The sequence below is a fragment of the Macrobrachium rosenbergii genome, chromosome 10 (genome assembly GCF_040412425.1).
Source record: "Macrobrachium rosenbergii isolate ZJJX-2024 chromosome 10, ASM4041242v1, whole genome shotgun sequence".
In the NCBI taxonomy this organism is placed as follows: Eukaryota; Metazoa; Arthropoda; class Malacostraca; order Decapoda; family Palaemonidae; genus Macrobrachium; species Macrobrachium rosenbergii.
In genome coordinates, this window is record NC_089750.1 from 65,367,748 (window position 1) to 65,379,706 (window position 11,959).

The 11,959-nt window shown below is 33.1% G+C and overlaps 1 protein-coding gene across 1 annotated transcript in view; it reads left to right on the forward strand.

The window, feature by feature from the left end:
* The first annotated feature begins 9,155 nt into the window (after positions 1-9,155).
* Positions 9,156-11,959, forward strand: part of LOC136842736 (glucose-6-phosphate exchanger SLC37A4-like) — a 13,646-nt gene continuing 10,842 nt past the window's right edge. The window contains exons 1-3 of the mRNA XM_067110474.1: positions 9,156-9,288; positions 10,341-10,593; positions 11,876-11,959. The exon at positions 11,876-11,959 is cut by the window's right edge and continues 15 nt beyond it. Coding sequence (XP_066966575.1) covers positions 9,283-9,288; positions 10,341-10,593; positions 11,876-11,959 — 343 coding nt within the window. The 5' untranslated portion in view covers positions 9,156-9,282. The remainder of the gene's footprint in view (positions 9,289-10,340; positions 10,594-11,875) is intronic.

Sequence of the window (11,959 nt, forward strand, 5' to 3'; positions counted from 1 at the left end):
TTGCTTCGTTCAATGGCGTGTGACACCGTCAACACTTCAGTGTTGTCCTGTGACATATTGTTTACGTTTGTTGTGATTGATAAGCAGGGCCAGAGTACACTGTCTCTCATCCGCTGGGCTCATGATTGCATTCCTTTGATAAATTACAACCGGGGGAATATCTGAATCATTTTTATACTTTACTGCTGACTTGGGAACTATCTGTAATGGAAGTGACACGGAGGGTCAATGTCCAATACGCTTTGGAAAAAATATAATTGCTTCTCTAAAAATGAAGAAGCATTGCAATTAACCTCTTCAGGAAATTAATTAATTGACTTCTTAACAGTAATTAGTATTTTGTTTTTAATGTATTGGGTAAATTCACGTCTGACTTTCATCAGTGAAAGTTCTAATTATTTCTTAATCAATGTATGCGATTCAGTATTATTTCTCTTTTTTTTTTTACCAAATAATGAAATTGGGTCTATGTAATCGTTAATATTATTTGATTGTAAAATATTACAAATGTTATTAATGAAAAAAATTATATCAAGAATTCTTATAACTGTAATATAAAGGACAAAAAGTTTTCACCAAATTTATTAGGGATGCAGCGTCATACAATGCAGGTCAAATTCAAAATATCTTAAAAAAAATTATTTTGTTTTTTAGAAGCTTGCCTTACAGCTGTGGACGTCTCATGAGTCTAAGATGTCTAGTAGATTCTCTACCTACATGTCAACATCTTTTTTGGTTTATAATTATACTTAAAAAACCCTTAAATCTTAAACAATCATGGATATTCCCATATAATGTCTTGACGGCTTGGACCCCTCTTAAGGAATAGTGTGGCATATTTATTTATGTCCTGTTCAGTACAATGTTTTCCTATCCATATTACAGTTGATTTTTTTTTTAAGTAAAGGACGGTGGAAGGGGGGGGGGGAGATAAAAATGCAACGTTTTTAGGTACAGTGATTTAGAATTCTTTGTTCATCCTGGGGACCAACAACATAACTTTAAGATCATAAAATGTTTGACACTGGTATGGAATAAAGCTCTTGGTTTTGAAAATGTTATACGTTGGCATTGAAACACGTCTGTAACCTTAACCTTGAAAATTAAGACAAGGTTATTCGAAATGAATTAAAATGAACAGGTCACGAGTTTTATTTTCGTGTAAATAAATGGAAAATAGTACAAAAAAGATTATACACCACATCAACACCAACAATAAGTTTAATTAATATTAAAAATACTTTCTTTAATGAGACAAAGTATTCTAGAACTTCGTTCTGATGTGCACCTTCCGTCATTGATCAGAAAGGCTAATGTTGACGAAATTGCAAATTGAATTTTGATCATCTCTAAATTATATATGGAGAATTATTAATAATTAGTCTCTACAGGGGCTTTATTCACGGTAGACCACCGTGAGAGAACGAAGTGGGTGGGAATATATCTCGAAACTTTGTATAGTACGCCAGGTGGTTCTAATCATGAAGTTTTGCGATGACAAATTTTGGTCTTTATTGAATGTTTTGTGTCCAGATTAGACTCAACTGTTGTGGGTTTAAATCTGAACAATAATAATAATAATAATAATAATAATAATAATAATAATAATAATAATAATAATAATAATAATAATTATTATTATTATTATTATCATTATTATTATTATTATTATTATTATTATTATTATTATTGCTGTTGTTGTTGTTGTAACTGATATTATTATATTCTCAAATTTAACATGATTTTGATATTATAATCGCCATCATCTATTATTATTATTATTATTATTATTATTATTATTATTATTATTATTATTATTATCATCAAAACTGTCGTAACTGATGTCGTTAACTTACTCTCAAACTTAACATGCTTACCATTATTGTAATTGATATCATCTCTTCTTCTTCTTCTTCTTCTTCTTCTTCTTCTTCTTCTTCTTCTTCTTCTTCTTCTTCTTCTTCTTCTTCTATTATTATTATTATTATCACGACTGTTGTAACTGATGTCGTTTCATTACTCTCATAATCAACACGATTGTCAATATTTTAATCGCATCACCCGTATTATTATTATTATTATTATTATTATTATTATTATTATTATTATTATTATTATTATTATCACGACTGCTGTAACTGATGGCATTACAATACTCTAACGATTTCCAGTATCATAGTCGCACCGCCTATTATTATTATTATTATTATTATTATTATTATTATTATTATTATTATTATTATTAACTGATGTCATTTCATTAATCTCAAAATCAACTGGATTGTCAATATTTTAATAGAATCACCCATATTATTATTATTATTATTATTATTATTATTATTATTATTATTATTATTATTATTATTATTATTATTATTATTATTATTATTATTATTATTATTATTATTATTATCACGACTGCTGTAACTAATGAGATTACAACACTCACGATTTCCAGTATCATAATCGCATCGCCCATTATTATTATTATTATTATTGTGAGTAATAAAAATCCACAATTATATAGTAAATATATTACTATGTAAAATGAACCAAAGACTTTCGGACACCTGAACTGTGTTCCTCATCAGTGTTAACGTTAAAAATCAGATTGTTTTTCACGAAATTGTGAATCTACTAGCATTATTATTATTATCATCATCATCATCACGCTAACACATGTCTTCGCTATGAAACCCATGTGGTGACATTCACTTTTTTCCCCCCCAAGAGCGGAGTGCAAACAGCATACGTCATTTCATCTCCTTTGTCAACAACAAAACCGTCCAGTGTGGAGAGCTTATTATGCTTTTATCAGTCAGTTTTTTGACATTTCGGACCCTTATCTCCCTGGTAACCGAGTCTCGACATCATCGCGAAGCCACTATCCTTCTCCGGTCACTATATCTTTTTGATGGTGATGACTCGCTTTTGACTGTGTAATGAATTCCCGTGGGGATTAACAGGGTGGCATTCTTTTTTCACCATCTTTGCCTTCACTGTTATAGGTAATCCAAAGACATCACCATCATCATCATCTCATCATCATCTTTTGATCACTGTCTTTTTGATATTGATCACTCGCTTTTGATAATGTAATAAGTTCCTGTGAGGATTAACACGAGTACTTTTCGTCACTATCTTTTCTGTCATTGTTGATAGGTATTCCTAAGACATTACCACCACCACCTACCACCACCACCACCATCATCATCATCATCATCAGCATTCATCATCACCATCATCTTCTAATCATATCATTCTGCTCTTGCTTTTGATTATGTAATGAATTCCCTTGAGGATTGACACGAAAATATTTTTTTCGCTATTATTTTAGTCACTGTTGATAAGTATTCATAAGATATCACTATCAATATCTCCATCATTCATTATCATCATCATCATCATCCTTTGATCACGATCTTTTTGTTCTTGCTTTTGATTATGTAATTTATTCCCTTGAGGATTAACACGAAAACATTCTTTTTCACAATCATTGTAGTCACTGTTGATAGGTATTCATAAAACTTTACCATCATCATCATCATCCTGGATCACTATCTTTTTGCTCTTGCTTTTGATTATGTAATAAATGACATTCTTTTTCACTTCTTTTCCGCTATCTTTGCAGTCACTGTTGATAGGTATCCCTTAGACATCACTATCATCATTATCATTATCATCATTCTCCTTTGATCACTATCTTTTTGCTCTCACTTTTGATTATGTAATAAATTCCTATAAGGATTAACACGAAAATTTTTGTCACTGTCTTTGCAGTCACTGTTGATAGGTATACCCAAGTCATTACCATCATCATCATCATCATCATCATCATCATCATCATCCTTTAGTCACTATCTTTTTGCTCTCGTTTTTGATTATGTAATAAATCCTATGAGGATTAAAACCAGAAGATATTTTTTCACTATCTTTTTTGTCATTGTTGATACGTATCCTTAGGGCATCACCATCAATATCACCATCATCCGTTCACTATTTTTGATGTTGCCGTTGATTATGAAATCCATCATTATTATCAATCTTTATCTGTTCACTATCTTCATTATCAGCGGCCATTATTATATTATTATTATATTATTCTGGTATTCTCAACATTTATATAATTACATCCTTTAATCCACACTAATGGCTTTACAGTCGATTTCCACAAGAAAATAAATCTATAAAAGATATCGAAATTATGATTACATAATCCAAAGTCTTTGTGGGCGTTTAGAAACAGATAAGTGGACGAGATAAATTCGAATGCAGCTAATTTACTGGGAATATTCAGATAACGCAGATGTAACCTGTTGCCGGCATGGAAGTAGCTTAATCTACACTACAGCAACAGCACAACAGCAGCAATCTACGAAAATGTAGAAATAAATTGAATCCTGTGCAACTGTGGAACATCAAATCTACAGATATCAGTGACCTTTGGGTTCTTTTACATCTAAAAACTAATAAAAAATGGAAGCTTCTACTTCATGTAGCTTTTACATTTAATACAAAAAATGAAGACATTGATATACCAGGCGAACTTTTTTATTCACAATTATATTGAAAAAGGAGATACTTAATTTTTTATGGACTTGTAAATATTAGAGAAGTGAATTTATTAAAAAGACAAAAAAAAAAAAAAAAAAAATTCCTGAAAGGTGTCATTTCTGATTTGCTCAAATCAGGTACAACAAAGATAATTTTCATTCCGAAAGAAACAGAACTTCTAGTGAGATATTTCCTTAGGAAGACACTAAAACGAAGCACGCTGAGTCGAAAAAGGCTGGGCAGTCCCATTTGCTGTCTTTTTGTCAATTTGGGACCTTAATTTGATCACACAATAGTCCTATGGTGTTCTCCATCCTTGCTGCGGTCTACCACAATCAACTAACTACTAGGTTCTTGATTCACGGTTTAGTTCAACAGAAGTACAAGGAAATATAAGGGACGCACCCAAAGTATTCCAGTTCCCGGGAATCGAACCCGTGATTTATTCCAACCTACCTGTGGTCCACCACAATCGACTAACCACTAGGGTCATGATATACGACTCATGCCAACAGAGGTACAATGGAATATAAAGGAAGGGCCCAGAAAGCTCCAGTTCCTTTAGGAATCGAACCCGTAACCTCCACGATCAACAGAGATACAATGAAATTTAAGGGACATACCCAAAGGGCTCCCGTTCCTTAAGGAATCGAACCCGTGAACTCTACGGTCAACGCAGATACAACGAAATTTAAGGGACATACCCAAAGGGCTCCCGTTCCTTAAGGAATCGAACCCGTGAACTCTACGGTCAACGCAGGTACAATGAAATTTAAGGGACATACCCAAAGGGCTCCCGTTCCTTAAGGAATCGAACCCGTGAACTCTACGGTCAACGCAGGTACAATGAAATTTAAGGGACATACCCAAAGGGCTCCCGTTCCTTAAGGAATCGAACCCGTGAACTCTACGGTCAACGCAGATACAACGAAATTTAAGGGACATACCCAAAGGGCTCCCGTTCCTTAAGGAATCGAACCCTTGAACTCTACGGTCAACGCAGGTACAATGAAATTTAAGGGACATACCCAAAGGGCTCCCGTTCCTTAAGGAATCGAACCCGTGAACTCTACGGTCAACGCAGATACAACGAAATTTAAGGGACACACCCAAAGGGCTCCCGTTCCTTAAGGAATCGAACCCGTGAACTCTACGGTCAACGCAGGTACAACGAAATTTAAGGGACATACCCAAAGGGCTCCCGTTCCTTAAGGAATCGAACCCTTGAACTCTACGGCCAACGCAGGTACAATGAAATTTAAGGGACATACCCAAAGGACTCCAGTTCCTTAAGGAATCGAACCCTTCAACTCTACGGTCAACGCAGGTACAATGAAATTTAAGGGACATACCCAAAGGACTCCAGTTCCTTAAGGAATCGAACCCTTCAACTCTACGGTCAACGCAAGTACAATGAAATTTAAGGGACATATCCAAAGGGCTCCAGTTCCTTAAGGAATCGAACCCGTGATCTCTCCAGGAGGGCGAGGCCCCTGACCACTGGGCCACGTGGAAACTCTGGAAACCTCATCATCATTCTGCATGACCTTGTAAACGGGAAATCGAGGGATGCGTTTTTTGCTCTTCAACTTTTGTTTTTTTTTCGAACGTCGGTTCGTCATTTATCTGCTTCAAGGCTGTTAGATAAGACATAATCTTTTTCTTACTGCTTTGTTGTTTGTCAGGCGATAAGAGGTCGATAATGGCCAGCTATGTCGTCCGTATCACCCATTCACCTCTATCACGTGATTGTACTACGACGTTCCGTCTTTTATGATCTGTTGTCTCTTCTTCTTTCTTCTCTGGGGAAGACGATCCTGTTGATTAAATAATAATAATAATAATAATAATAATAATAATAATAATAATAATAATAATAATAATAATAATAATAATAATGGAGAAACAATCAACAGTTATGTATGGGTACATATATTTAAAAATAAATCTCTACAGAGAGCTTTCGGGAATCTGTTCGATTCCCCTTTACGATGGGGATTGTAAAAGGGAATCGAACAGATTCCCAAAAGCTCTCTGGACAGGTCTATTTTTAAATATATGTACCCATACATAACTGTGGATTTGTTATACACGTCATTTCAAGACTCATGCGACTGTGAGTATTTTCTAATAATAATAATAATAATAATAATAATAATAATAATAATAATAATATTAAAGACTGCTTTTCCATAGCTGTTTGTTATTACTTCAACCAACAGGGTCCCTTTGTAATAGTAGCTTGAAATTCTCTCATTTCCTTAGGACCATCTCCTATTTTCGTATTTCAACCTAGTCTTCTCTTTCATAACTTTTTGTTTTCTGTAAAAGAAAACTATTGCGCCGGCTTTGTCTGTCTGTCGTCACTTTTTCTGTTCGCCCTCAGATCTTAAAACCTACCGAGGCTAGAGGGCTGCAAATTGGGATGTTGATCATCCACCCTCCATTCATCAAACATACCAAATTGCAGCCCTGTAGCCTCAGTAGTTTTTATTTTATTTAGGGCTAAAGTTAGCCATAATCGTACTTCTGGCAACGATATAGGACAGGCCACCACCGGGCCGTGGTTAAAGTTTCATGAGCAGCGACTCATGCAGCATTATACCGAGACCACCGAAAGATAGAGCTATTATCGGTGGCCTTGATTATACACTGTAGCTGCTGTACAGAAAACTCGATTGCGCCGAAGAAACTTAGGCGCATTTTTTACTTGTTTGTTATTACTTTTACCATTAGGCTCCTTCTCGGAAACCGTAAAAAAATTATTAATTTCCGAACGCTCAAGAATAATATCCATCTCTCCGTTTCCTCCTTTTTTTTTTTTTTTTTATTCCCACGTATCTTTCGGGTTTCTCTTCTTAAAACGGCATGAGCTGTAGGTATTTGTTTCCACAATATTAACAAATATTCATAGTTAATTAAAAATCAACTCAAAGGTCAGCACAGGTTGGAGATTAATTGCTGGACATTTTAAAACAATCTCCATCTCTCCATTTCAACTTTTAATTCCCACGTACCTTCGGGTTTCTACGCTTAACCGGCTATCAGCTGTTAATATCTATTTTAATAATACCAATAAACAGTAAGAATTAATCATAAATTATTACAAAGGCCAGCACAGGTTGAAGATTAATTGCTTGACAATTAAGAACAATATCCGTATCTCCATTTCCACCTTTTAATTCCCACGTATCCTTCGGGTTTCTCCTTTTAACCGTGCATCAGCTGTAGATATCTATTTCCATAATACCAACAAATATTCAGAATTAATTAAAAATCGCTACTTAGGCCACCTTTTAATTCCCACTTATCTTCCGGGTTTCTACTCTTAACCGGCCATAAGCTATATATATTTACTTCCATAATGTAAACAAATATTCAGAATTAATTACAAATCACTATAAAGGTCAGCAAAGGTCGAAGGTCACTGGCAGACACAAAGAGAAATGACCCGTGAATCGTGAGCCGAGCAGAGGGCGGGTTTTCATATCTATGGCTGCATATCCGACGGAGGTGCTTCTCAAAATCTTGGCCTCGCTGACATTGCCTGATGACTTTTTCTGTCGAGTAACCCTGCAACCCCGCAGTTCTGCCTCTGTTTCTCTTCTTAATAAGATTCATATACGGTTATTCTTTGGTTCTTGATTTTGTTGCAGTCACTGGAAAAAATGTAGTTATATTGCCTTTTTTTAATGTTTTATGTTGATATTTTTTTTTTATTTTATATTTTTTTTTATTTTACATAGATTTTTTTTATTTCATATTGTTTTTTTTTATTTTACAAAGTTTTTCCTTCATCAAATGCTAAAAGGATTTTTTTAAATCAAAGGATTCTTATTAGAATTCTGAACTCAGTTCAGTATCTGCATATTTTTCATTTGAGATTATTTTTCATTTTATTCATGTTTATTGAATTGAAAAATGTAAATATATTTCAAAAGCTTTCATTTTATGTTGTGAAAATGTACGCACTTTGTGAATAGTAATAACAATGATGATAACGTCAACATAAACAGTTTTCATATATAAAAAACATTTCAAAGCCATGGAAACACAAAGGCTGTTAAGGAAGTTTGAGAATAGAAATTTTAAAGGAAAAATAACTGTCGGAGAAAAGTATATATATTTTTTTCTCTTTTCTTACCTGTCTTTGCCGTTATGTATATTGTCACATTCATTGTGCATCATATATATATATATATATATATATATATATATATATATATATATATATATATATATATTTATATATATATATATATACAGTATATATATATATATATATATATATATATATATATATATATATATATATATATATATATATATATATATATATATACACGCACACATACACATACGTACATATATATATGTGTGTAATTTATATGGCCCACCTACGAAAAAATAGATTCAAAGCCGGATCAGATTTAAGATAATTCAGCATTAAAAATGAAAACCACTTTATAATAGACGAAAACATACCGCCACTCAATGGGGGAGAAAGTATTAAACAACAAAAAGAAAAAATACGACTTGGTAACTGAATGGGACGTCACCTAAGTGGGAGGAGCTTAGAGCTATCCTGCCACATATAAATGAGGGGAGCGAGTCATGCTTCTCATAATACGTCATCTACGAATTATCGAAACCAAGGTGTGGACGCTCCTCTTCAACCGCTAATTACTTTTCTCTCTTCCGTTTTGCCCCTTCTTCGTTTGTCTCAGCATGAAGGTAAAATGGCATTTTAAGAAACTTGACGTCTAAATGAAGTTTTTGACTGTTTATTTGACTGATGGCTTGTTAATTTTTAAATAACCGTTTAGACGATAACACATGCATGCACTTATAGACACACGCTCAATTGCAATTATATGTGTCTGTTCGTAAGATATTTGTATACTATTTTATATGTAATATTTGACTAATAGGCTATGTTTGTAAATATTACAGAGTTAAATAGCATGCAATTGATTATACATATTTATACCATTTAGTTTTATTTTGTTTATAGATATTTTGACATTTGTGTTTTATTGATAGACCTTTTGATTTGAATTAGAAGAATCAGATGGTACAAGTTATGAAACGCGGAAATATATCCCATAGACTTTAAGAAGGTCATTTATTTTCTTTGCTGTAATATCCTTCAAGCTTTCGAACTTTTTGTTTGATAATTGATCAATACTACTGAAGTTTTTTCATGTTTGTTCACACAAGATGGATTTCATACAAGACTTCAAATTGCATTGCAAATTTACACTATATATTTAATGAAAAACTTTACTAATAAATCCTTACGATTCCTACGAATTCTTTGCTTCATAAGCAATAATAGCTTTCCTTTAAAATATATATGTATGGCGTACTGGAAAATTTTCGATTAGTTTCATAGAGGGAGACACCATGGAATAATATAATATTTATTATTTTTTTATGTTATTTAAATGAATGCAAGTTAATACTCTTTAGAATTTTTTTGTGGTAGTTAAATGAAAGTTAGCGCTAATATTTACGCATTCATTTTATTTCCCGATTTTTCTTACTACTGATGTAATCAATTCTGTCGTATTTCTCAAAAGCGTGAATATGACGTTTACCCATAAACATTATCATTATGAAAAGTTGTTTACCATATTTTAAGAAACAAGACCCTTTTTTTTTTTAAAGATGTTAAGGAACACTGTTACTTTTAATTATATTCGGTACCAGCAGATGGCGCACGTGAAGAATTTATATAAAACCATCCCATCACTAACTTTATTTCACTTTCTTCACTCAAACAGAAAAGCAGTAGCGGCGTGAGGGTAGGCCACAGCAGCAGGAGCGAAGGTAGCCATGCGTCTGCTAAAAAGCAGGCAGTGCTCCCGGGCAAGCAGGCAAAGCAGGGAGGCAAGCAGGATCTTCTGCTTGCCTACCAAAGGACAGTCTTCGCCGCTCTGTTCCTGGGATATGCTTGTTACACCTATAACAGGAAGAGCGTCTCTTACGCACTGCCTACTCTGCTTGCTTCCGGTCTGGTCACTACTTCGTCAGTAGGTAAGGGAAAGACAGGCGTGCATTCATGTAGTTAAACGGAGAGGGGTATGGCATGCACACGCACGCATGTATATATATATATATATATATATATATATATATATATATATATATATATATATATATATATAATATATATATATATATATATATATATATATATAATTATATATATATTTGTATATACATATCTATGTATATATAAATATATATATATATATATATATATATATATATATATATATATATATATATATGTATATATGTATATGTATATAATACATATACATGTATATATATAGATATATACACTGTACATATATACACACACACACACACACACATATATATATATATATATATATATATATATATATATATATATATATACATATACATATACACACAAATATATATATGATTGAATATAATATGTGTCAGTAAGATAAAACCCTCGCGTAAATTTCAAAAACTCATTTAACTCTGAACTTACCTCTGCCCCTTACCTAAGTACACCTGATACCGCACAGTAGGTAAACACAATAAAATTATACAGAGCTTGTCTCATGATACAGATTACAGAAGTTGCATAACTCTAAGTAGCAGGTTACAAGGACACATTTCAGGATCCTCGTGGAACCCATACAACGCACACGTGGAAACAAATGCAGCCTTACTATGGAACGCTTAAACTTGCACGTCTGACAGATTTCCTAATTGCTCAAGCTTGCATGTCTGTCAGATATTCTCAGTGAATTGGCTGGAGTTGAAAGACAATGTTTGACGCGAGTCATTTATTCTATTTATTTATTTATTTTTTTAGTTTTGTTACCAAACTATGCCAAGGAGTCAGAATACCACGTGATAGAGTAAGGAATAGAATAAAAAATCACACTGATATACGAGTAAATAGAGTAAATAGTTATTAATTTTTTTTAAATTGATAAAATTATTACAACGCGTTAAGCCTGTCACTCCTGTAGCATTATCATTGCAGAAGTTGCACTTACTTCTTCTTTTATTTAAGAAATGAGTCATGTCTGTCTTAATCTGTTTTCATTAATTATCACATTTTTTTCATAATTAAACTGATATACAAGTAAACAGAGTGAATAGTTATTCATTTTGTTTAACACAATCGACAAAATTATTGCAACACCTTGAACCTATCACTCTTACAACACTGTCATTGTAGAAGCTGCACTTACTCTTACTTTTGTTCGAGAAATGAGTTATTTCTCTCTTAATCTATTTACATTTATCATCACCTTCTTTCATACAGGAATCATCAGCAGCTGTCAGAACACCGCATACGCCATCAGCAAATTTCTCGGAGGTGTGCTGTCAGATAAAATCAGCGCCAGGC